Here is a 25,623-nt window from a genome sequence, read left to right as displayed (position 1 = left end):
CGGCCTTTTCCCCGCCCACCGCCACCGCCTGCCCCCCAACCCCGACACCAGCGCGGTAGGCGTGGCCAAGAGGAGGCGGGACCGCCTCGCTGTTGACGAGGGATTCGATTGGCGGGCGGGAGGTACATCGGCGTGGGGCGTGCGTGGAGCGGCGTGCCTGCGGCCAATCGGAGTGCTAGGCGGCGGCGGGCGCGGCCCCGGCGAGAGCGGCCTGGGCCTTGCGGGCGGGTTTCGCGCCGGCCGGGAGGATGAGTCGGTTCCTGAACGTGCTGCGCAGCTGGCTGGTGATGGTGTCGGTCATCGCTGCCGGGAACACCCTGCAGAGCTTCCGCGACCACAGCTTCCTCTCGGAGAAGCTGTACACCGCTAGCCCCGGGCTCGGTAAGGGCCGCCCCCAGGCCTGCCGGCCGCCCTCCAGCCGTGCGCTGCCCCGGCGGGGATGGGGGGCTGGCGGGCGGGGCTGCGCGTTATCTCCATGTGCTCCCCTCCCCCTCTTCTCTGCGCAGTGAACGGGCTCCAGGCTCGGACCTTCGGCGTCTGGACCCTGCTGTCCTCCGTGATCCGCTGTCTCTGCGCCATCGATATCCGCAACAGGACGTACGTAAAGGAGCACCAGAGAAATCCGTCGGTTTACTTGCTAGTCGCGACCTGAGCAGCTAGCTTAGAGGGCAGCGCGGAGGAGGTGGGGAGTCAAAAGCTGTTCCTGAACTTTCTATAGGGTTGACAGCGTTCCACCAAAAAAGCTTAAATAGCAGCGTGGGATTTGTATGTTGTTTGCTGCTGCCTTCTGCCTCTGTGGGGAGAGCCTGCACGTTCAAGTTCAGTCTCAGCTCAGGCAGAAATTGGTAGATATGAGAACTTCTTATGTCACAAATTTCTGAGCTTCAGCTTGGAAAGCATCTTCTGATGGTGTTGCTGCTCTGTTGACACGAAGCGATCACTAATGCTGTGGTCTGACTGATGCTTGGTACTTCTTTTCCTGTGGCAGGTTGAGAGGCCCCTTGCAGAGGCCTTAACCTGCTGCCTTCTTCTGCACGCTCTTGTCTGGGGCTGAGCAGAGGCCTGAGGTGCAGCCTGATGCTGTGGTTGCAGACAAGCTATTTCTCTCTGGGGTAACAGAAGTACTTCTGAGAGGGATTTCCAAGCAGGCTGACTTGGGGTCTGTGCTAGACAAAGCCTGTGTTGGAGGTTGCTAGAGCTCCCTCTTTTGTCACCGCCTTCCACAGCCGTGCAGCCGAAGTCACTGTTCACATGGAAGCATGTCCTTGGATTGCCTAGGTTTGTCAGTGGTAGGGAGGTGCAGGGACTCTGTTGTCTGATTTTAGGAGGTGGTGGCAATGCCAATTATCGTGAAGCCAGCCGTTTCTTAGAAGCAGTTCCCTTTCTGCAGCTGTGGCCCCTAGAGGGTAGCAGAGCACAGGTGGGAAGATGTGTTGGGTGATGCAGTCTGGAGTCAGCCAAGTCCTGTTGCCCTAGTTCTTGGCCTGTTCAGTTCTCACCCTCTTTCTGTGTGCGCGCGTTTCTTACTTCAGCGGTGTCCTACCTTTGCTCTCCCCTCTTCACCTGCCTTCAGGCCAGAGAACGCCTGTGACTTTCAGTGGATCTCTGAACACTCTGCCCTGTTCTCCTCTCAGCTGTTGCCCAGGAAGCTTTTGCACCTCACTAGGCAAGGGACCAAGTCCCCTCTGTGATGCCACAGTAAGGACAGACAGGGCAGCATGCAGATTTGCATCTTTTCCCTTCAGCCATGCTCATGCCCATGCTATAGGTTATATGATAATCTGCTTCTTTCTGCTCTCCCAACAGCCTCTATTACATCACGCTCTTCACCTTCTTTTTGGCACTCATTCACTTCCTCTCCGAGGTCTTCATTTACCACACTGCAGCCTTGACAATTGGAGTTATGGCACCCCTCATGGTAGCAAGTAAGTAGAGCTCTGCATCCTCCCCCCCACAAACTCTCCTTGGAGCTATGACCCCCCCAAGAAAAACTCTCCACAGGGCTATGAGCTAAGGGCAGGAGAGGGTGGTGGCAGAAAATGGCTCATCTCCTGTCCAACATTTACTACACAACTCATCCTCTATCTCCATCACAGGTTTCTCTATTATGGGGATGTTGATTGGGCTGCAGTACCTGGAAGTAGAAGAACTGTCACAAAACAAGAAGAAAAACTGAAGCTGAGGGCCCTGTGTAGGTCACCATTATCTCCTGTCTTCACTGCCAAACTTCCACTAAAGCTCAGCTGAACTCCTCCAGGATACCAGTCCCACTGGTGGATCAATGTTGGACTCTGTCAATCATTATTCATTACCAAGTGTTTTTTCTTGCCCAGGCAATATTTCAACTCACTGATGTCAAAGACCAAGTCCCAGAGGAGTTTGAGTCAAAGCTTGTCAGGGACAGTTGGTAACTGCCTCCCTGGAGGACAGCAGGTAATGCCTCAGGCATGCCCAGTGCACTAAGGACTTCTCCTCCAGTGTATCTGTGGGGAGGAGGTGTAGAGCTACCCAGGATCCACTGAACACTTCAAACTAGAAAGAGAGAACAGGTGCTGCCCCTGGCACTGCTGTGTAACTTGCATGTGTGTGTTTCTCAGGGGCCCTTTCTAATAAATGACAGAAAACTGCAGGGCACTGTGTCTGTCTTTCTGCTACACAGCAGCAGGTAGAAAATGTATAACCTCAGAGCAAACAGCAGTTTCTACTGCATGTTACAGTATAAATCATCTCTCTTGACAGCAAACCCACCTTTCCCCGACTCCTTCCCACCAAGTTCCGCGTCTGGCTGCTCACATGACACACACACGAAGGGAGTTGTTGCAGCTCTTGCTTCCATGGCATGCTGGTGACAGCAAATAGCGTGCATCTGTGAGCAAGGACTGAGCTACCTTTACAGTGAGCTATAACTACAGAAGATGAAGAAAATAGGAACAGGTTGCTTAGACTTAGATGAAATAATGGCCAAAGCAAATGGGCGGTGCACAGAAGGAAGGAAGGAACCAGCAGGATCTCCTAGCTGGGAAGACAGTGCATGTGCAGAAGAGCAAGAAAACACAGAAGGGAGGGAGAGAACACAACAGTAGCACTAGGCAGAAAGATGATTTCTCCATTCTGCAAACCATTTCAGGCTATTAAAAGCCAGATGTAGACCATTTCAACCATTTAATATGAATGTGTCAGGTTTCATTGTACACTTCAAATGTTTTTATTTTATATAAAATCTTCTATTGAAAAGCCATTCTAGAACCCCCATCCTCAATCCCAAACTATAACAATAGGACTTGAATTTTTTAATGTGTCAGAAGATTATAATTTCACCCAAGAAATGTTATGTCAAAAGTGGTATGCCAAAGGGACTATTTTTATCCATTCCATGGGGTGGTTTTTGTGTCCCTGTTGCCCCCCAAATGATATATGCATAAGTGCATGATTTAAGGAGTATAAGGATACTTGATATCTCCACCAGAGGAGGGATGCTGCAAAAGAAGGAAAAGGGATATAAGGATCTACAGCTGTGTTTAGAAGATAAACAGCAACATATAGAGGGGCAGTGTCTACAAGACACAGATGCTGGTAAGAAAGATTTCTTTTCCTGTTTTCTATTGCAAAGCGGGAAGCTTCCACACTGGAGCAAAACTGGATTCCCATCATACTAAACCCCTCTCTGGGACTGTGGAGAGCAACACAGCCTTGGCTGGTTATCTCAATGTAACATTTCACAAAATTTTTTATGTAGTGTTGAAACATGCAAAAGACACTTTATCATTAAGAAGGAAGACAGAGTCCTCAGCTGAGGGAGCTTGTGGGCTGACTCACTCCTGTGGCTGCTGTACTGATGATCTGGACTTAGGCTGTAGCTTCAGCATAAGCTACAGTACTAGTCCTTGCCTCCAGGTAGGAGAGAGATTGGTATCTCTCAATTACTCCTAATAGATAGGAACATCAGAGCAACCTCAGTGAATTCTGAGCTGAGTTTTATCCAGAGTGCTTCATCTGGGACAGCCACACTGTAAAACCAGAGCCGGCAGTGGCAGAGCACTAATTTGCACTTGCTGGTGATGTACTGAGGCCTCTACCATCACCCGTACGACACAGCACGTTATGGGCACCAAGGCAGAGCCATCCCTCTTCCTGAGAGCCAGCATAAAGCTCTTCCAGGGCTGCTCACAGAGTAAGCATGACCCAGCTTGTGCATTTCATGTCACAGCCTGCCTGTGAGATGAGACACAGCCACATGCAGGGTGCCACCCTCGTGTGCTCAGGGCTAGTCTGGAACTACAGTTTTTCTCCGCATGTGTGCTTTTATATTTTCCAAGCATGCATGGTGGGATGGAGGGAAAACAGTGGGTTTTCCCAACTTTCCTTCCCAAGCAAAGTCTCCAAAACAGCGAGATGCAGAGGTATAACTGAAGAGAGCAACACCCTTCTTGGTTTGCTCTTTCACACTCTCCACAAGCAGTTCACTGGGCCCCTGGCCCGAGGCTGCCCCCCTACCATGGTGCACACGTAACAGGAGGACAGCGTAAGTAGCAAAGATGGGAATGAGGGGGGCTGTATCTCCCAGCTCTGCCACCGCTCCATTTCACAGCTTTGATTCCTCAAGGACTATGGGATGAGCGCAGGCTTCTGGCATCACTTTCTGCAAGTCAAACAGAGAAAAACAATATGGTTAGGATACTGGGTGGCCAGACCCAGGCTTCAGAGAGGCCAGCTGGCCAGAGGCTGGGAAATTCAAAGCTCCCTGCTAATATGCAAAAATCCACAAAGAAGAATTGCCATCCTCAGAGAATGTACCTTGTTCCCTCCTCCTTCTCCAGACCCTTCTACTGCCCAGACAAGGGGCACTGGGGCAGCAGGGCAGATCAAGGGTCCCACTTCTCTTAAGCTACTTGCTGTAGTCCTCAGACCACATTTAATTCACCGAAGCTGTACAGGTCCAGGTATCAGCCCCACAGTCAGCTCACTGAAGACATTTCACTGTGACACAAGATCAGCCTCAAAGCAGTGAAGGTGCAGAGCCAGTTCCCTGGGCAAGGGAAGAAACTGGAAACTCCTCCTTCATGCCATAGGGCAGCGCAGTGTCTGTGCAAGCACCAGAGAGAACCTGTATCCTGTGCACCCTAAGGAGGCTCAGCACAGCACCCTGCTCTTCTCTGTCTGAGGGCCTCTTCAGCTCCCAGACAGATTGCTGGTTCTGCCCATCCTCAAGTCTTTTCATGCCACCCCCCCATCCAGGGCTGGCACCCTCTACCCAGATTCTTCCCTGTCCCCAGTTTGGACTTACAGGTGGGATAATTCTAGAGAGTGGTACCGATAAGGCCTCCTTTGAAGTTCATTATTCATATTTTAAAGAGCCATAAAAAATAAAAGGCAAACATATACAGGTTTTTTTTTCCTGCATAAATACTATAGAAGAATTAGCCTGATTACTTGAACCCTCCTACAGTTTCTTCCCTTAAGATGGAGGGAGCTGTGGAGTCATTTCCCAGAGGAAAATCAAGGACAATGGAGACTGCTGCCCAATTGCTACCATATCCTGGGCTGCATGAAACAGCCAAACTGTGGCAATTCCAGTTCAGCTTTCCTGGGTGAAGCTTGATGAGCTCCTCTCCTGAGCCTTTCTGGGGCATGTTAGGATTAGACCCAAGACTTCTCCCAGAGGATTCCAGATACCTCTCCAAGTTCTGACTCTGCTTACAGTGAGACACACCAACTGTCACCAATCCAGAAGACAGCATGAAGACTTGCAAAGGTGAATGTGGAGTCTCCCACAGCCTGGGAGTTAACTCACTGTGGGGCAAGACTGACATCTGAGGCAGGAGTCAGAGGTGCACAGGACAGAGGTTCACATCTCCAGTGCAGTTCAAGAGAAGTCCAGGCAGCATGGAAGCGAGAGATACGAAACAGTTTCATTTTGAGTAGCCTCTTACACAAACTGCAGGTGAAAAGGTTTTCCAGAGGTCAGCAACAATATCTCAAAGCAGGGGAGATCAGGAAAGCTTCGAAATGATGCCTGGAAGCAAAAGCCAGGAAGTGCAAATAGGGAACTCCTACCAGCAGGAGGAGTAGTAGGATGCACAAAGTAGTGGCAGAGATAAGAGTAAGGGGAAAGCTGCATTTAGGTTTGGGAAACCCCACCAAAATGCATCATGGAAGCACTCTGGCAACTCCAAACAGGCTCCCCAAGCACTTCTGGGCTCTGAACACCACTCACCTGCTGTGGAGCTACAGGAGCTTAGGAGATCAGCCAGCCTGCCAGGCTTCACCGCCTTGAGAAAGGAAGGCTGCTCTCGCATCTGGGAGCCACAGTACTGGAAAACAGCATGCAGATGGCCTGCCCATGGCTTTGGGACAGGAGAAGTCTGCTTGCCACACAGTAAGCACAGAAAAGGAGCAGGGAAGTTTGGGAAGCAAGGGGTGGGGTACACACTGTTTGTGCCTACTATGCAAAACTCCAGCAGGGTTTTTTTATTAGCAGTATTTCACTAGAGAGTAAGCATGCTACAGCTTGCAGTAAGATGCTGACTGTGGATGCTTGCCCTAATGCCCCAAGCCAGCCACTAAATGACATTGGCCTTGTGAGGAAAAAGTAACCTACTTTTGGTATTCCACTGAGATCCATCAGATGCATCTCTGCATCCAGGCAAACATACAACCAGTGTAAAAAGGTACTTGGCCCTGACGGAGTCCTGACTTATCCAGGACATGATCTGAGGACACATCAAAGCTTTGGTCCTGTTTTAAACAAATCCCTTGATGTAGCTGTACACCTAGAACATGTCACTGGTCATCCAAAATCATCTATTCATCAGTGCTTATCTCTGCTGGTGGCATAACACTCCAGACAAAAGTTTTTCATTTAATTACAATTCAGGAACAAGGACGAAGTCTGAAACGACTTTACTGCATACTCTCTGCTATCAAGAATAGATTCTTCACACATACACACAAAAAAAAAATCAGTTTATCTACCACTGTGTAAGACTAACACAAAGCTGTCTCAAGTGCCCTGAACATACATTAATCAAATTTGCAAGTTTCCAAGAGGCCTAGCAAAGACCAGTTTGAACAAAAAGACAGTCTTGCCATTTTGGAATCCTTCAATCTATACGACAGCTGCTTTCTTAAAACCCACACAAGCTTAAAAGTATCTTTATGACAGCTGCATGCTGAATCAACTGACACTACTATGAAACCTTAAGGCACAACGTTAGAATAGCTTCAGATGCACTTACAACAAAAGCAGTCAACAAAGACTCATTATCACGTCAAATGGGCATTTGATCTAAGTGTCCTGAGATACAGAAAGTAACCCTGCTGGTGCGCTGGGAACTGAGGCAGACAGAAGTGGGAGGACTGTTGGAACCTTTATTAAGAGAGGACAAAGTATCCACAATGCCATTAGGCTAATTTTGTTCCCACTAAAAGTTCTACTAATCACAACTTCTGTTTAATTATGACTATAAAGCAGATGAAGGCACTGGTAGAGGACAAACTGCTTGTGAACAGAAGGCAGGTCCTGCAGGAAGAAGGAAAAACATCCTGCAGCGTGAACAGTAGCCAAAAGCTCTGACAGGTGGCTGCTGAGAGGCTGTGATTCCTGGGCAGTCAAGACTGATAAATGCTGACTTGTCACTGAAGCTATAGCTTTACACGTTGCTCTTCTCCCTGCAAAATCAACAGCTCAGCCAGATTCTAGGCTTTCCATTTCATCACCAGAAAGCCACTGCTAGGCGAAAATGGAAGATCTTTCCCTGTGAGAATCAGCATGTGGGTTTTTCCCTCGTGTGTTCCTTAATACACTGGGAAATCAGGCTGTTCCACAGTTCTCCTGTGCACCAAAGCCACTTAACAGCTGAACATCCATCTAAAGATTTTGACAGTTTTCCATTAGATCATTTCCATTTCTTCACCAGGAAGAAGCATGCCTTTTTAGGCCACTACTCTGGATGATGGACCCCCAGAGAAGACAATAAGCCAGCTGCCTACCTCCACTGTGGGACAGCACCTCCATTGGTGCAAGACAGGAAAAGACCCACCATCATCAAAAGGGCTACACAGGCAATGGCATAGTGTTTCGGTGGGAAGTGTGAGGCCTGCACAACTCCACAACTCTGCATCCTCTCGAAGCTCACATCTGACTCTGAGTGTCAGTCTTCTTGCAACAGCCATAGAATCATAGAATCATTTAGGTTAGAAAATACCTTTAAGATCATCAAGTCCAACTGTTAACCTAATGCTGCCAAGTCCAAAACTAAACCATGTCCCTAAGCATCACACCTACGCATCTTTTAAATACTTCCAGGAATGGTGACTCAACTACTTCCCTGGGCAGCCTGTTCCAATGCTTGACAACCCTTTCAGTGAAGAAATTTTTCCTAATATCCAATCTAAACCTCCCCTGGTACAACTTGAGGCCATTTCCTCTCATCCTATTGCTTGTTACTTGGAAAAAAGAGACCAACACCCTCCTCAATACAATCTCCTTTCAAGTAGTTGTAGACTGTGATAAGGTCTCCCCTGAGCCTACTTTTCTCCAGGCTAAACAATCCCAGTTCCCCCAGCTGCTTCTCATAAGACTTGTGCTCTAGCCTCTTCACCAGCCTTCTCTGGATGTGCTTCAGCACATCAGTGTCTTCCTTGTAGTGCAAGGCCCACAACTGAACACAGTATTTGAGGTGTGGCCTCATCAGTGCTGAGTACAGGGGGACAATTATTTCCCTAGTCCTGCTGGCCACACTATTTATGATACAAGCCAGTATGCTGCTGGCCTTCTTGGCCACGTGTCCACTACTGGCTCATAGTCAGCCAGCTGTCGACCAACACCCCCAGGTCCTTTTCCACCAGGCAGCTTTCCAGCCACTCCTCCCCAAGCCTGTAGCATTGCATGGGGCTGTTGTGACCCAAGTGCAGGACCCAGCACTGAGCCTTCATCAGTCTCATACAGGTGACTTCGGTGCATCAATCCAGTCTGTCCAGATCCCTCTGTAGAGCCTTCCTGCCCTCAAGCATTTCCACACTCCTTCCCAACTTGCTGTGGTCTGCAAACTTGCCGAGGGTACACTCAATCCTCTCATCTAGATCACTGATAAAGATATTAAAACAGAACTGGCCCCAGTACTGAGACCTGGGGAACAACATTTGTGACCAGCCGCCAACTGGACTTAACAACATTCACCACAACTCTTTGGGCCCAACCATACAGCTGGTTTTTTACCCAGCAAAGAGTAACGGGAAACAGTGTCAAAGGCTTTAGTAAAGTCTAGGTAGAAGATATTCACAGCCTTTCCCTCATCTACTAAGCAGGTCACCTTGTCACAGAAGATTAGGTTAGTCAAGCAGGACCCGCCTTTCATAAGCGTGCTACCCTCAGGCTTATCTCTACTGAGCCTGCTTTTATGCCTTTCCTCTCTTCAAACCTAGTTTAAAGCTCTTTCAATGAGCCCTGCTAACTCCAGTGCAAAGATCTTTTTCCCCCTTTGGCACAGGTGTACTGCATCTGTTGCCAGCATGCCTGATGTAATATAAATGGACCCATGATCAAAAAACCCAAAATTCTGCTGGTGACACCAGGCTCAGAGCCAGGTATTGATCTGCTGGCTCTTCCTGTTTCTTCCCTCATCATTCCCTGCAACTGGAAGGAAAGGGAAGAACACTACTTATGCTCCTGATCCCTTAACCAGTCATCCCAAGGCCCTGAAGTCTCCCCTGATTGCCCTCAGACTTCTTGTTGCAACTTCATCACTGCCTACCTGAAAAAAATCAATAATGGATAATAATCTGAGTGCCATACCAGGGTAGGAAGCTTTCTCTTCACATCTTTAACCGGGACCCCAAGGAAGCAGCAAACTTCCTTAAGAAGTGGGTCTGGTCTGCATATTGGGCTTCTGTTCCCTTCAAAAGGGAGTTTATGACAATGACCCATGTGGTTTTTTTCTTTATGGGAGCAGGTTTGACACAGGGTGTATACAGCAACATGCCTGAGCCTCGCAGTGTCTATTTTGCAGCTGGGATGTCAGTGGTAACACCAGCAATGTTAGCAGACCTAGCTTGGTACAAGAGGCAATGACATAAACTTCAGCCATCAAAAAAAGTACCAGTATACCCCAACCAGGCTTGCCCAGCTCAAGGAGCTACAGTTTCTCAAATACTTGGTCCCAAATCAACACCACATGTATACCCTGCTAAAACTGCCAACAACTACAGCATGCGGATAGCTTCAGAAGCACTCAGTCTGGAGTCAACTCTTTCCCTACCCATGCGACTCTTCCTCTCACTTGCATGAAAGCATGGAAGCTTCACGCTCCCAGTAGCACATACTCTAGTCTTATCAGGATTAAGACTGTTTTTCCCAACAAACTCAATCTGCTTTTGCCTCTTAGTCCTGTTGGCTGTGACACTAAGCAATAACGCGCATTCAATGAACACCTTGAGAAGCAAAGGGTAGCGTGATTAACTTGGCAGATCAGCCAGTCAGTGCGAAGCAGAAGACAGTAATAAAGCATTACACCCTGAGCAACAGCTGAGAAAATGCCAAGTTCCATTGAGATTCACAGATCAGCAAGCAAAACACTTTACAGTTTTCAGGCATTCTTATATGAAAAGGCACCAACCCAATGACACTTATTGCTACATGTTTTTAAACTTCATTCTTGAAGTTGGCCATGCACCCTGGTTGTGATCAAAGCCAACTCTTCTACAGGGCTCCTGATATCACTTCCAGTCAAGAATCAGGACTGTAAAAGTAATGTCAGAGAAGAATCTCCAAATGCCTGCACCTCCTCTCCCCAATAACTTTCTGACAATTCGGTTCTTCACCTGCTCCAGCGCAAGGCTTTGCCTTGCTGTATCTAGCTGAATCCCTAGGCCCCTATCTGACATGAGTCTGGTGGGATCTCCACCCTGTTCTTGAAAGCTGTCCTGTCTTTCATCTCAGTTGGGTACCCAAGAAGGCCAGAAAGATTCTGAGTACTCTATGGCCATTGCTGTCACCCCAGAAGTACCATTGGCTTGGTGCCCGTGCCAGCTGTGTGTGTTCAGAGAAGCAGATTAGTGCAATTCTCCTACCTTTGTGTATGAGCTAGTGAGCAGAAGTGGGGATTGATGGGGTTAGAGTTACAAGCTACAGTCCCGTAATCCGTGATCTGATTGCTGCCTTGGAGTCTCTGTAACAACAGTCACAAGTCACCATCCCAGAAAAGATGGAGGCAAGTAGGGAGGGAAATTAAAAGGGGGGAAAATAAGAGAGAAACAGGCAATGGAAGAATCCAGTAAAACCACCCAAGCATGTGTGAGGCAGCTGTGCCATGTAGAAAAGCTCCAGTAGCTGACTTTGTCAGAGCTCTCCACAAAGGCAGCACACAATGCCCAAGCCCAGCTGGTGGCTCCCCTAAGGCATGCATGTTAGCACAGATTCTTCAGTTGGTTGAGCACCTGGGCTTGTCTGTTAAACTTAAGAAATACCCAGGTGAGCTCAGCCATGTGTGGGTGTGGTGGGGTTTCCATCATGACTTCCTCAGAGCATGACTCCTCACAGGGAAGGAGCTGCCACTGAAGCCTTTGGCTGACTGAGACCTGTTACTTCACAAACATCCATCTGGTTCTTACTGCAGTCAGTTCTGGAGGCTTCTAGGATTACAGAAATGACACCTGTACCACCTTTGGTCTGGTCTCAATACCCTCCTCATTCCAGCAGCAAGCTGTTACAATAGTATTTATACTAAGAATGGTTTAAGCAAAAGTGTACAATTCATCTGGTGAGAGAGTTGTCTGACAAAGGGAAAGGACCTTACTACTACTAGGCATCACATTCACTGCCAAAGGACCTTGATATTCCCTGGGCCTTCCACATACATGTTATGAACTAACCCACAGTGCCACCAGCACCTCTCATTACAACCCTGCTGCCTCAGGGCTTGCAGAGGATGGTTTGGCCTTGCAATTCATCTTCTGCCTTTGACTTCAGCACTGTTAATCAAGGGATACAAGCAGTTTGATATTTATCAAAACAGACTGGTCTTTACCCCAGCTCAGCTTAGCTAAGTGTGTTCCAGTTAGCCACATTCACACCAGGATGCTGGAAAAGCAGTTGTCCTCTAGCTTGGTCCCGTAGACCATGATGCTCACCGCTGCTAAAATCAGCCAAAGTTGTAAGCCTCAGAGCAGGAAAAAAAGCAGGAATTCTTTTTAAGTTATGACAATTGGGGGATACACACACACACTCCTTTACCCAAACTAGATAAATTGTACAGCTTTTTTCCCCCCATCTACTCTAGAATTATATGTGCAAAAACTACCCAAGGCAGCATCATTTCCCTTTACTTATCCTACCCTCTGCATTTGTGCTGATAGTTCAGTAAAAATAAATTAAAAACTAAACATAAAATAAAAATAAAAAAAATATGTATTTTGTAATTGAAAATCCACCTTCCTGAGCAGCTGGTCGGAGTAGAGCTGCTTCTTGAACCTTCTGGTCTCTCTCCAGATCAGACTGGTTATATTATCTGGAGGAAGGCAGCATTGTCTTCTGAAAAGAGCTGACTCGAGCCAGCAGAGAACTGAGCTTATGCATTTTGCTAGTCATGGTCACCGATGGCTTCATGAACGTAGGGTGGACGTCTCTGCTAACGTCCTAGAAGAGGAGCCCAGAGCAATAAGGAAGAGAGCCTCAAACAACCACCAGTCCCATCCCTTTCACCGCAGGGACAGTTTATAAAAGTATCCACTGAAGTTAGTTCACTGGAGGCCCTCTCCCACATGCAAACAGCTATTTATTGCATAGCACGCCACAGGGACATCATACCCCAAGCTCTGGTGCACACTTATGAACTAGCAGCCTTGTCTGCAGCACTGTGCAAAGTGTGGGGAGCCAAGCTCCTCAAGCCCTCATTTGGGCTTTGCCACCTAGCTCCTCTAGTCCCACACACTGAACTGAACCCCACTTGGCAGCTAAAAACAGGGAATAAAAGGGATAACCTGCCTCCCCAGGGGCCTGGAATAACAGTTACCCAGCTCTAAACAAGGATAAAGCACTGGAGGGCTCAGTGCATTGTCAGGGGTGAGAAGCGAGCACAGTGCTGCCCTACACCTGTCCCTAGCCAATACAAAGATGTGTGAAGCCCTCTAGACTCTCAGAGCCTACAGATTCTGCCTGACATTAACAGTAAGCAGAGGTCCCAGTAGCTGGTAGAGCTGGGATTACAGCCACCTGTCTGAAAATGCCAGCAAGGAGCTTCCCCACAGGCTGGGCAAAAGGTGGTGGGATAAGAGAAGAGAATCACGGATGCAATCCTAACTCAGAAAGGGCCAGCCCCATTCCTACAGAGGAAAGAGGTTGGGTGTTGTCCTCAGCTAATAGCAGGGGCATAGCAGGGATTGAAGGAGGGGTTTACTCACTGTCTGTTCATTATCCAAATTGGCCTGCTGTCTTCGGAGATCAGCTTTAATGAATGCTGGGACAGAGGGAGGAAGAGAGATGTGAAGGCAGTTAAGTCACCATGCAGAGCCCAAATCAATTTCCCCAGAACTCAAAGGGGCAGCAGAGGCCCCAGAGGATACAGGAATGATTTACAGTGAGCAAGGGAAATGACTTTCCTAGATGAGGCAGAGCACTTCTGAAACAGGCAGGGTAGAGACTTCTTATTGCAGAATGTAAAAGGTGTATCTTTGAGACCCCAGCCAGCAACCAGGGCAAGAAGCCTTGGATCTTTTTTGTAACACAGACCAGATGCTTAAAGCAGCATTGCTATGGGACTGCTGTGTGGGTTCTGCCCTCTCCTGCAAGCACCACTACACACAGAAGTCCTTCAATTCATATGTCAAGGCTAAGGGCAAAAGTTACAGCAGAGGAACACTGAAAAACTTAATTACCTGTCATAACAGTCCCCAGGAACAGAAAGGAACAAAGGAAAAGGTTTCCTGCCTTCGTCCCAAAGCAATCCATGATTTGCCCTTGGCCGATGGTGAAAGCAATACCAAAAATCTACAAACAAAGGCAGTGTCAAGCTGTACTGTTATTATAAAGCAGCCTGAACAGCTTCCCAGCTTTACCAAGGTATCAGAGCATACAGACCAGCCAAGCTGTTGTCTTAACAACACTAAAGTTTGGTTATAAACGCATCTAGAAGCACCTCCATGCAGCTGATAGGAAGGCAGGTGACCCTTTAAGGATGAAATCCCACCTCTTACTGGAGAGGAGCAAGGTCCTAGGCTGTTAGCAGCAATGCTGGAAAAGGTAAGAATGACTGGCATCCTGATGGATTTTCCTAAGCAGAAACAGAATGGGTGCCACTGAAGAAATGCCATGAGGAACATCATTGATAAAGCCATGTCCTGGGGTGCTTAGATCTGCAGTACATTACAATAATCATGGACAAGAAATAGCAGTGAAGGCTGGGAACTACAATTTAATCACTCTGCCTATAAAGAGGCAAGCAAAGGAAAAACAGCACACTTACCTGTGCTGAAACATTAAGGAGCCCTGATGATGTTCCTTCTGATTCTGGGTATGTCAACTCTGCAGCAAACTCAAAGCCCAGGGGAAGGTATCCTGTCATGAAAAACCTGTAAAGAAACACACAAAAAGAAAGACTCAACAACTGCCAGAAGAAAGACTGAAGAGGCACAGTGTAGCCCATATCCCTTTTGGGATGCTTCACTGATGGCACAGGATATTTCCCCTAGTATTGTCACAGCCCAGGCAGCTGTCTGACCCCTCACCATGGCACAGGTCTTTCTCCTACACAGAATTATCTTTGCCCACAGCCTCAAGGCACAGAGCCAGGCCAGCAGGGAGCTGCCGGTTGCTACAAGAATGAGGTATTAAAAGTAGCATCTCCCACAAGTAACTCTACAGGGCATCATCCCCAGCACAGTCAAACAGGCCCACATGCTTTTTATTCCTGCCCACTGGTTATCTATGGGACTGTGGTACCACTGGCTTCCTAAATGTTTTCACTTGATTACCTGGAACATTTAAGGCAGCTGCATCTAAGCAGGGAGACACTAATGTCACTGACTAATGAAACACAAGAGAGAGATGGGAAGAGCAGATTATTTTGTCCTTAAACCACACAGGAGGCACACACAGGCTATGTCTCTCCCTAGTCCCTCCTGCACCATGAGCTCTGCCCTCCTGCTCATCCCACAGCAGCTCATATCTAGAGGAAAGCAGCCTGCCCATGAACTTACCCCAGCATGCCTGCAGTCACAAAAACCACCCAGAGGTGTCCTAGGCTCAGAGTGAAGGTGTAGGCTATCAATCCCACCAGCGACATGATATAGACGACTAGTATTGTCTGTCTGCAAGCAAAAGCAGAGTCAGGGGTTTATTCTTTCCACCCACAGATCTTGGTATAATTTGCAGCACATGGTTAAAAACAAACAAAAAAAAAATTTAAAAAGTTGCACAGTTCTCTGACACCCTTACCACAGACAGAGGAACTGGACTGACAGAGAGCACAGGAGGATCTGTACACACAGAAGGGCAGCAGGAAAATCAAGAACAAGACCTCAGAGTTTTCACATCCCTACCTCATGACCAGCTTTTCTCCCTGTGGAATCAAGGCATCACATCTATAAGGAGGCACCTATGAGACCGCCAAGAAGTTCAGATACTACCATGGGCTGACAAGTCCCTGGTCACGTACCGTACACACCTCTTGAGGGGGAGAACAAGAGGCAAATATAAGAGATCATTGGCCTTTCTTGGGCACCTTCTGTACTATAACCAGTCGGACACGCTTACTTGTAAGCAAGAGCTGAGGGTATCGAGCACTCTCAAGCAGGAAAGCAAAGGGAAGAGGTGACAACACTGCTACGGTGTTATGGGCCTGTATTTTTCAGTGCTATGCAGAACACCCTTCATTGCTGCTCCTTTATGTGTTTAAACTGCCTACTGTACTTGGAGAGGTGACATGCAAGCCAGGTTGCCCTCACAGCCTCATCCTCAAGCCATGGGAGAGTTTAGCAGGGCTAATGCCAGTTCCATGGCCAGCAGCGGCTGAGCCACAAGCTCTTGTATCTGGGCAGAGGGGAGGAAGAGACCCCATGCCCAGGAAGCACGCCAGGCAGATCCTGGGAACATCCAGACCTGCAGCCTGGCCACACTGAGGACCATCAGTGGGCTCAGTACTGAGACACACACATGGCAGCCCATGCCAGCTTTACCAGAACTGAAATGTTAGCAACTGTGATGCCTGACTAAGCACCAAGGAAAAAAAACCCTTCCCACATCCAAAAACCAAGGCTCTTTCTAGTACAGGAGATAGCAAGCAGCCCTTCATGCTACATAGTTTTGGGAAGGAAGGAAAGGCAAATCCTTTGACTGCAATTCCACCAAGATCTCAAAAGCAGAACAGTTACCAGAGTTGACAAAACCTTTTGGCCACTGCCTTTTAGGAAGAAGTTAAATGTATAACCATGAGCTACTTGTGTACTTTCTCCCAAACTTTAGTCTTAATACATTAAAGAATGTGTTTGGTATCAGTTCCTAGAATTTTACTAAAGAAACTAAGCCTCAAACTATTTTAACTTTTTTTTTTTTTCCTTTTTAATGCACATGACCATCATCAAAAATCAAACCCCAAATGGGCAGCCAGTACCTCATGGTGTAATAAAATATTTCCACTACACTGAATTACTACAGATAAAACCAGAACACTCCAGCTACAGTTCTGTCCTCCCTCACTGCTGCAATGACTGAAGTCAGTGGGGGTCATGCTCATACGTCAATTCTTATCGAAATACAGGCTTGAGAAGCTCATTTCAGACTTCAACTATTGATCCATGCTTACAAAGGTTCACCAGACACACTTAATGTATCGAAAGGCTAAACAACATTTTGCTGTGACAAGTCATTTTGTTTTGTATCAAAGGAGTAGGCAAATCCCTTAACCTCCAATGCCATATAATTGCTAGAATATGTTCTTTCCAATGCTTTCATGGAGGAAAAAAGTCATCTATGAAGGCAGCCTAAAAGGGCTGCATACTTCTGCTATAACCCATTATAAAGAGCTGCTATGTAGCTGGTATACAGACTGGAGGCTGCGGAAGGAGAAGAGCTTGAAGACTGACAGAAGACTTAGAGAGAAGCTCAGAAAGTGAAAGAGAAGCAGGTAGAAGCCTTTTTCTGCTCAATACAGGTTCCTTAGATATCTCTCATGAGTTCTTATGCCTCCCATTCCTTGACAAGAAGCCACGGAGGAAAAGTGGAACAGGGCTCAAGGCTAGAATTACAGCTGGGCTACATAGACCAAGTTTGAACTGGGTGCTCCTTCCATAAACAGGATTCTCCAAACTACACAACAGGTAGTGCTAAAATACAGTGCAAGCCTCCAAGAGGTGGCTGTGACCCTAAGAAGCTTAATGTGACAGCAGAGACACTTGGCACATCCTTTTTGTTTGTGAGTTGTTTTTTTTTTTTTTCTCCCACAGTCAAGTTTTGGTCTCAGTGCAGAGCTCTTAAGATAGTCCCACAAAATATCACTCAGTTTCCTAGGCTTATGGTTCAAGTATTCTAAGTAGTTTGTATCTGATTCACTCTGATATGACGGTTGCCAACAGTTGCAGTGGGCCCTCATCTCCAGGCAAAGGCAATGAATGAGTTAGTGACCAGATGTGGTCAGAACCTTGTTTCACATCGATGCTGCAAGAAAGAAGCTCCCAGAACACAGAGGCCCCCACTGAGAACTAGAGCAGTCAGGCTTATAGAAGCAGGCAGCTCCTTAAGGTGTTCTCCACTGGAACTGGAGAACTAAGTGAGGGGAAAAACGGAGAAAATAGTTTGATCCTGCCATGGGTACCTTATCTACCACACACTAGCTAGATTTAGGAGACCATCAGCTTTCCTCACTGACCTCCCTGAATCATTAAGGTCCAGCAGGACAAAATTAATTGACAGACCCTTGTGAAATAACAAGGCCTCAGGCTTGAGTGCTGTGGAAATCATACACCGGGAAGCATCCCGAAGCCATGCACCGATCAGCTGCCTGCTCACCACAGTCCCTAACCAGGACTTGAACGGATAAGCCCTGAATGCAACTCCTGCTGCAGGAAACAGCCTCAAGTACACAAGCAGGCATCTGCTAAACCAGTCTTTAGCAAGACCCTGCTCCCCCTGAGCATACCACTAATGACATAAAAGGAGATTTAGTGCCCAGCAGTCCAAGCAAGACCCAACATTTTGAAAAGGGTTTGAGACACAGGTAGGCACTGGTGCATAAGGAAACAAAGAAACTCCTGGGAAAACACACCAAGGCAGGAGTTTCTCAGGAAGTGGCCATTGTCACCATGTTCACTAGAGGACAAAAAGAATGCTCTGTGGACCTAGGGGCACCAGGGCATGGAAGAACGCCCAGTTTTGCTTGATAAGCCTCTTATCATAGCCATAAATATCTTATGGGAGAGATAAAAACACAAAGGAGGAGAAGCAGATTCACAGAGGACATTCACACAGCATTCTGGTGTTTTTAGCAACCTGTTCCCATGATGTCCCTACAGCGACTGATAATTATCATTGTCTGGAACAGGCACAGCCAGTCTCCTCAACAGGCTGACTAGTGTGATGAGTGAAGGCTGGAAGTTATGCAGCATCCTGCTACATCACCTTAGGACATCTGGGGTTAACTTACCTCTGTGCTCTGGGGTATGGGAAGGAAGCCCAGCACACTGATGTGGAAGCAGTGCTACAAAGGCACCAGCTGTCAAGTCTCTCATGCAGAGCCAGAGGGAGTTCTGTGAAGGAGCTGATACACTTGTCATTTAGGTGAACCTAAGCTGCCCTGGCATTCATCTGCCCTCCCAGCCACATTCCCTACCCTTCTGAAGAGGCAGATTAAAGAGCTCACACAAGGGACTGTGAGAAAACAGAGACCTTGAGTTAAAAAGCCAGCCAGGACCAGCACAAGCAGGGAACAGGACTGAAATGAAGAACACAATTCCTGCTGTTCAGTCACCTCAAGGAAGTCCTAGACTAAGGCACTGCCCAGACCAGACCAGCAGTGTCTCACAAGGTCACTTGGACGAGAAAAAGCCAAAGGGACAGGACCAGACTCACAGGGGATCAGAGCTGCAAAAACACTAGAGTCAAGAAACAAAACGAACAAGGGGCGGGGGGGAGGCCACAGGCATGTGCCACAGCTTTAGCTGCTCACTAGGATGTTGTGTGCAGCTCCGGAACACTTGACTGGGATGACAAATGGCCTCCACAGGCTTTGCCAAGAGGACAGCACATTCCAGGCTGCACAGCACCCTGAATAAAGGCCTTGTCCCTAGACTCTCAGAAGGATCTCGCTGCTGAAGACACTGAGGTGTCAGATGCTGGAGAAGTGAAGAACTGAAGAGGGCTGGTTGGTTTTCACCACCCCCTCATACTTCAGCACTCAGTTGTATGCCACTTTCTTCCTGTATGAAGGTCACAAAAAAGGATAGCCTTGGTAAATTATTTATATAAGACATATGGCAGGACAGGGCGAAGGCATATCCACTACACAAGGACTAACCTGGAAAAGGACTACAAGACAACCCAAATTGCAGGCCAGGCTAGGCTGAGGGAGCATTCACCATTCAGAAGATACCCAAGTGCCCCATTCTCCATTATCAAAGTCTTTCCTTCCTCCCCCAAAATTTTAATGCACTTTGGGCCCGTACAGACCTAAGTGTAAAACACCACTTGGGGTCCTCTGCCTAGTCAATGGAGAAAGATGGACATATCTGACATCTTGTCTTACAGAGATGCAGCGATGACAATGGAGAATGTTGTCTGGAACCAGCTGGACCTGAGGCCACGTGAACACTGCCCTTAAAAGCAAAGCATGGCCAAAGAGAAATGCTGATTAACCCCGTCCCCAAGCCCCTGATTCTGAGCCTACAAATACCAGTATACCCAGCAGTCTCCAGGTGTCACAACCCCATCTCTCCTCTGAGCCAGGAACCTGAAGGATGTATATTGAGGCCTGTTTAACTTGATGTCAAAACATGTTCTTTCAAAGAGGTGGGCTGTTCTCAACAAGCCATCCCACCAGAGGCAGCCCCAGTTCTGGGACCACTCGCTCATCACAACTTAACTCGCGTATTCGTACAGACCAAATCTGCGCCTGCTAATTTCAAAAATAAGAACAGCACAGGGACTGCTGCAGGGACTTGACTGACAAATAAAAGCAAGAATGCAAGGCCATTTGGTGCCTGAGCATGACAGATGGGGAAAGCCTGACTTAGCACAGCCTCACCCTTTCAAGGAACTGCTGATGGGACAGTAAAGATCAAACACACATGTAGAGCTCTGCAATTCCTTCTGTTATTAACCTCCCCCTGCTCCCCTCAATCACAGCTGGATCCCATTCATTTGCTTCCTACTCTCTCTAAGCTGACTAAAAAAAGGACTTGACATCTTTCCTTCCTGATTTTCATGTGCTTACCATTTCATTCCTGACACTATCTGAGCAGCAGAGGGAAGGGGGAGGGTACCTACCTAGAACATCTGGCATCTTGACAGTTTTTTTAAATAGAATTTTAAATGGGGCTAAATAAAGACTCTGTAGCACTCAGAAAAATTTCGCTAGTTCCACAGAAATCTACTTTGTGGGCTGCAATAGAGAACAAATTCTTAGCAGTGTTTTTCCTCACCTAAGGCTAAATCTATCCCCAGATAGTCCCCAGGGTCTGTAGGATAAATTCCATGAGTGGCACAACCCTATCTTTCTGCACTCTCATCCAGCTCTGCCCATCTACGCAAGGTGGGCAAGCAGCAGCTCTGTAACTAGTCCAGGATATTTTTTTTTTCCCCCCTCCCATTCTGCCAAATTTCAGGTCCCAGCTCTGCCTGGTGAGCCACAAAGCTCTTCAGTCTTCATGCTGCAACCTAGCTCCACTTAGGAAGAATCAGGAAGACCACCCCTGACAGTGCCAGTTGAGGCTACTTTATGACTAGCCCTGAGCTGGAAAGAGACACAAGTTACATTGCACCATTAGCCAGTGCAGTTCATAACAGCTGTGTTTCTATTTCCCAGGACTGCCAAATAAGAACTATTCAGTGGCACACAATGATCTAGAAACAGCAACAAGTGACCCACCAGTTTCTGTATTAGTCATCTGCTCCTCTTTCCCAGCACCCCCAGAAGTCCTCAGCTACCATTCTTTCTTGCTAGAGAATCCCTTTTCCTCTCCATTTTTGATCCCCACACTTGACAGCTAGGGCCAGACACCAATTCAGAAGCTGCAAGCCCACAGCTAGCCAGATTCATCTCAGCTGCCCACAATGAGAATGTGCTTTTCTAGCCTAAGATACAAGGTACAATAATGATAGTGAGACTCCCCCAGATGAAAAGTTGCTGCAAGGAAAAGAACTTCGAAGCTGCCATCAGCTCAACACCAGTAAAGCCCCGTCATCCAACCTGCTCAGACAACAGGTTATAGCACAGTTCTCAAAGACAGCAGGAAACTGAAATGCTGGTTACACGGACCCCAACATAAGATAGGAGAGGCACTCACCATCCCCAGGGACACCCTACTGAGGTCTGTCAGTGAGATCTGAGCTTCTGAGTACTGGGAGCTGCAAGACACCCAAAGACTCTTTGCTGTCCATTTGCATATGACAGGGTATGCTGGCCAGATCTGCCTTCCCAACCCACCAGGCAGCAAACCCAGAATCATCAACCTGCAACCCCAACAGGCCTTATGCCTGCCCTAAATACAGCATCGCACACTCATACAATGCCTCTGGGCACTGGATTCAATGTGCCTTTCACTAAGTCAGACAAAGATTCACAGAAGCTGGTTTGTAAGGGCTGAGAAATGGTCTGGTACAGTCTTTATTCTGCTTGTGCCAAGAACTCTCTCCTCACTAACAAAGCAACTGCTGGGCCATCTCATCCTCTCCCTATGCCTCCCCAGGGACCACTGGAACCAGACCTTGTGCGGGCCTAGTGCAGACTAACACACAGCTACAAACTTCACTTTAAACAAACTGGATTTTGAAGAAACTTTTTTTTTTTTCCCCCCTACAAACCCACCCAATGATTCAGTCCCTAGACTGCAGAGTTGCAACTGCACAGGGTTGCTCCTTGCACAGTAAGGGGGAAGAGCAGAGGCAAACAAGAGACTTACTTGTAGGCTTTGGTTCTGTCCAACCAGATGCCGGAGATCAGAGCCCCAACCATCCCCGACAGTACAATGGTGAGTCCAATCCTGCCAGCATTCACCTCCTTCCCCTGTGGTGAAACACACACACACTCACACAAATGCAGGAGCCAAGTCATAGCCAACAAGAAGCAAAGTGCAGAGAACCCAGAAGGGAAGAGACACCAAAGTTAGTGACCCATATGTGTCTTCTGCTGGTAACACACTAATGAGAACCAGGCGTTGTAGGAACACTTCTGGGCCCACTATGAGCCAATGCAGTTCCCTATTCTGGCCCATAAAGAAACGTGGTTTGGCACTTCTCTCTGAGCCAGCCCAGAGAACAAGGTGAGCACTGGCCAGTGTGAACAGACACCCTCAGAGGAGTCAACAGCATAAACCCTATGAAGCTTGCTGTCTGGTGTTAGGATTTGGGACAGATAGACCAGGAAATATTAGGACCCACTATAAGGCACCACAAAAAGAAGCTTTTTGGCACACAGGCCCAGCAGTAAGATCTACAGCAGCTCAGCTACTGAGGCACCCATCCCACCCTTCTGCCACCAGAGCAAGAGTGTGGGCAGCCTCCTGGAACAGATGTGCCATTAGAAATCCATGTCAGGAACAAGGTAGAGGCAATTGCTGAAAGAATTTCTCAGAATAAAATGCTGTCATTTAGGGTGTAAAGGACCTGTCTTTTCCAGAGCTTGCCAGATTTTGCACGAGGTGGTGTAAAGAACTAAATGAACCAATGCTCTCCTGCCAGCCAGCCAACTTGTGCCAGAGCCAGACAGAAATGCTGTGGTGTGACATTGCCTTTCTCACAGACTCCCCTCTGGCAGCCAGCACTGGACAACAGCAAGTATCAGAGGGCCATGAAGGTTGGACACACTTACTGGGTAGTGTTGGATCACCATGCGGTTCAGCAGAGTGGACAGGGCGTAGAAGCAACCTGTATTCAGACCTGAGAGGGGGATAAAAATGCAGCACATTCAGAGCCTGTTACTCTCCTGATGGGTAGGTGAAAGGGTAGAAAGGCAGAGGAATATATCTTTGGGAGCAGAGATCCCTAACAGGGCTACAGAGTCTCAGAAGAGCCAGTTAGACTGGCCAGATATAGGTCACTGAAAGAAATGCAGACCAAGGACAGCTGGATCTCAGCATGCAGGAGGAAGCACCCTGCAGTTTCAGAACAGTTCTTACCTTAGTAGCCAGAAGGGCTGTGCACATTTCTAGTACAGAAATGTCTTACAAGTCCTTCATAGCATCTCAACTCTTCCTCACAGCCAGATCCATGTCTAGCATTGGAGTTCTCTCCTCCCCCCCAGACAAGGTAAAAATACTAGAAAAGCACCTGCCTCAGCATCACACCTTTAATAAGGACCTGGGATTCAATTAACACCAGTGCCATTGACCTGTACGGTTTCCTCCTAGAGAAGAGCCTGATATCACTCTCCCTGCTGAGAGCCAGTAAAAACCATCCTCTCCAAGCCAAGAAACACCAGAAGGCAAGTAGGAGCAGAGATGATGGTGAAGCAGACAGCACTTCCTCCAGGCACCTGGTGTGTGTCTCTGCATGGAAAAAGTCTTGCATTTAAAAGATATCACTGAAGCCTAAAAAAAAAAAAAAAAAAAAAAATACAACTGTGAAAGTAATTGTCGTTCTGAAAGGGAAGTTAGATTAACTGTTACAGGCATCAGCCACCTGGTAAAGGTTTCTCAGTATCACCCAAGGTGAGAATGGAAACTGTTGGGTTGATACTGGTCAAGCCCCATTCAGACACTGCTCCAGCACACGTGCAACTCCAATTGAGTAAAATGCCTTCCCAAAGGCCACAAAAACCAAGAGCTTTGCTTATAGTAGACAAGAACATTCACATGGGTGCTGGACCCGCAGTACTGCAATGGCTACACTTTCACCTTGGGCAATATTGAGAAACCTTCCCCAGGTGTATGAGGTCTGTAACAGTCAGCACAACTTTCTTCTCAGAAAGTCATTTACATTTGCAGTTAGTTTCTCTTAAAGGCTTCAATGATCTTGACGGGGGGAGGGATGGGGACACAGATTTCACCACTGCAGCTCACACATCTATAGGCTCCATAAGGAGGAATGGGTTTAAAAACTGGCACAGATGCCTGAAATCCTGACAGAACAGATACATGTCAAGTTCCCACTTCCTACTTTTCCTCTTTCAGCCTCAGCTAAAAGCAGAAACATCGCAATACAGGATACAGAAGTGCAGTCTAGCAGGCAAAGTTTTGACAAAGGGAACAAAACCCTGAAGTCCTCTAGCTCCCCTAACCCTGAAGTACTCAGTGACCCTGCACCTAGCCCACTCCTCCACTGGGACACGAGATACCCATTGCCCTACACAGCTCATGAAGCACTCTAAGGAGCCACAAGATTGGCAGCTGGAAGAGACATCACACCTTCACACACCATCTCTGCCAACATTAAGTAAAGCTCGCTCCGCAGCTTCATGGCACAGAGAACAGATGAAAATTCTTATGCAAGTGATCCCAATTAAACCAATGCCTGTGACAACTCTCCCTGTTCCAGAAGCATGTATCAGGAGGTTACAGGAAAGGCTAGTAAACTGAGTAACATGCTCTTTAGACAGGAGGAATCCACCCAATCCTTTCCAAGAGTTACTCAGGAAGGCCAGGAACTGCAGCAGGGCCAGCAGACAGAGAGGGAGGAAGAACAACTGGAGATCCCACAGCAAGGAGGCACCCTCCAGCCTGGTAAGTTGGGTCTTTGCAACACTTGGCTATGGCAAAACAGCCCCCAAGAGCCTAATTCAGCTTCACCCTATCTCCACCTCTAGAGCACCTTGCTCATTAGGAGACACCACAAACTGCAGTGCGAGGACATGGGAGCGTGGCATCCCTCTACACACTACTACTTCACTTCAAAGCAGGGCATAAACATAGACCGGTCAATTGTGTACCGCTACTTCTTGCCCAGCCAAGAGGATGGCAGCCTTGTGGGGACATCCAGACGCTGCTCTGGTAGCTGATGCTGCTAACACGCCAGCTTCACAGCAGCTCTGCGATACATGCGATTTCCAAGAGAGAGAATGGCCCCTGCTCCCAAGCTGGGCAGAAAGTGATGCAGAGTTGGCAGCAACACTTGGCATCAGTCAGGCAAAATATTCTAAGAATCAAGACAATGTGCCAAATTTGCATTTGTGAGGGTTGACAAAAGTTGTAAGCATTTCATATGTCACAGTTGCTCAGTGAAGTTTCTTTGTGAATTACAGCTGTTTGAACACCCATAAAACAGGCAAGTGTTGTTTCCAACGTGGCAGTGCCCATTTGTCCATGCAAATGAGGCTGGGAGCAGGAAATGTGAAGGACCAGCCCCACCTGATTCATTATCTAGTTACCATGGTTTGCTTGTAATGTGCTGTAGAAGAACATTTTTGAGACTTCATAGTGTCTCCTCTGTTTTACAGAGGCCAGAAAGGGGAAGTTTATTGTCTATGGCTCCAAAAGGAGTCCTTACTA

At 47.7% G+C, this 25,623-nt stretch overlaps 2 protein-coding genes across 10 annotated transcripts in view; one reads left to right on the top strand and one right to left on the bottom strand.

The window, feature by feature from the left end:
* Positions 1-159: 159 nt before the first annotated feature.
* Positions 160-2,629, top strand: ERG28 (ergosterol biosynthesis 28 homolog). Its single transcript, XM_033008598.2, has 4 exons — positions 160-381; positions 507-597; positions 1,807-1,925; positions 2,097-2,629. The coding sequence occupies exons 1-4, from the start codon at positions 249-251 to the stop codon at positions 2,174-2,176; spliced, it is 423 nt and encodes a 140-aa protein (XP_032864489.1). The 5' UTR covers positions 160-248; the 3' UTR covers positions 2,177-2,629.
* A 560-nt stretch (positions 2,630-3,189) lies between these two features.
* FLVCR2 (FLVCR heme transporter 2) overlaps positions 3,190-25,623 on the bottom strand; it is a 39,460-nt gene continuing 17,026 nt past the window's right edge. Inside the window, exons 4-12 of one of the 9 annotated variants that reach the window (XM_033008593.2) lie at positions 23,010-23,077; positions 22,102-22,205; positions 15,190-15,300; positions 14,457-14,562; positions 13,870-13,981; positions 13,396-13,451; positions 11,068-11,165; positions 5,792-5,935; positions 3,190-4,639 (exon numbers count right to left, since the gene is read on the bottom strand). In XM_033008593.2, coding sequence (XP_032864484.2) covers positions 4,633-4,639; positions 5,792-5,935; positions 11,068-11,165; positions 13,396-13,451; positions 13,870-13,981; positions 14,457-14,562; positions 15,190-15,300; positions 22,102-22,205; positions 23,010-23,077 — 806 coding nt within the window. In that variant the 3' untranslated portion in view covers positions 3,190-4,632. Of the gene's footprint in view, positions 4,640-5,791; positions 5,936-11,067; positions 12,632-13,395; positions 13,452-13,869; positions 13,982-14,456; positions 14,563-15,189; positions 15,301-22,101; positions 22,206-23,009; positions 23,078-25,623 lie in introns of those variants that run through there. The other 8 variants (XM_033008595.2, XR_004409358.2, XR_004409359.2 and 5 more) reach the window with 8 other exon arrangements.

This window comes from Tyto alba, unplaced genomic scaffold, assembly GCF_018691265.1.
Source record: "Tyto alba isolate M040663 unplaced genomic scaffold, T.alba_DEE_v4.0 Super-Scaffold_18, whole genome shotgun sequence".
NCBI classification, from domain to species: Eukaryota; Metazoa; Chordata; class Aves; order Strigiformes; family Tytonidae; genus Tyto; species Tyto alba.
This window is presented reverse-complemented; position numbering and strand designations above follow the sequence as displayed.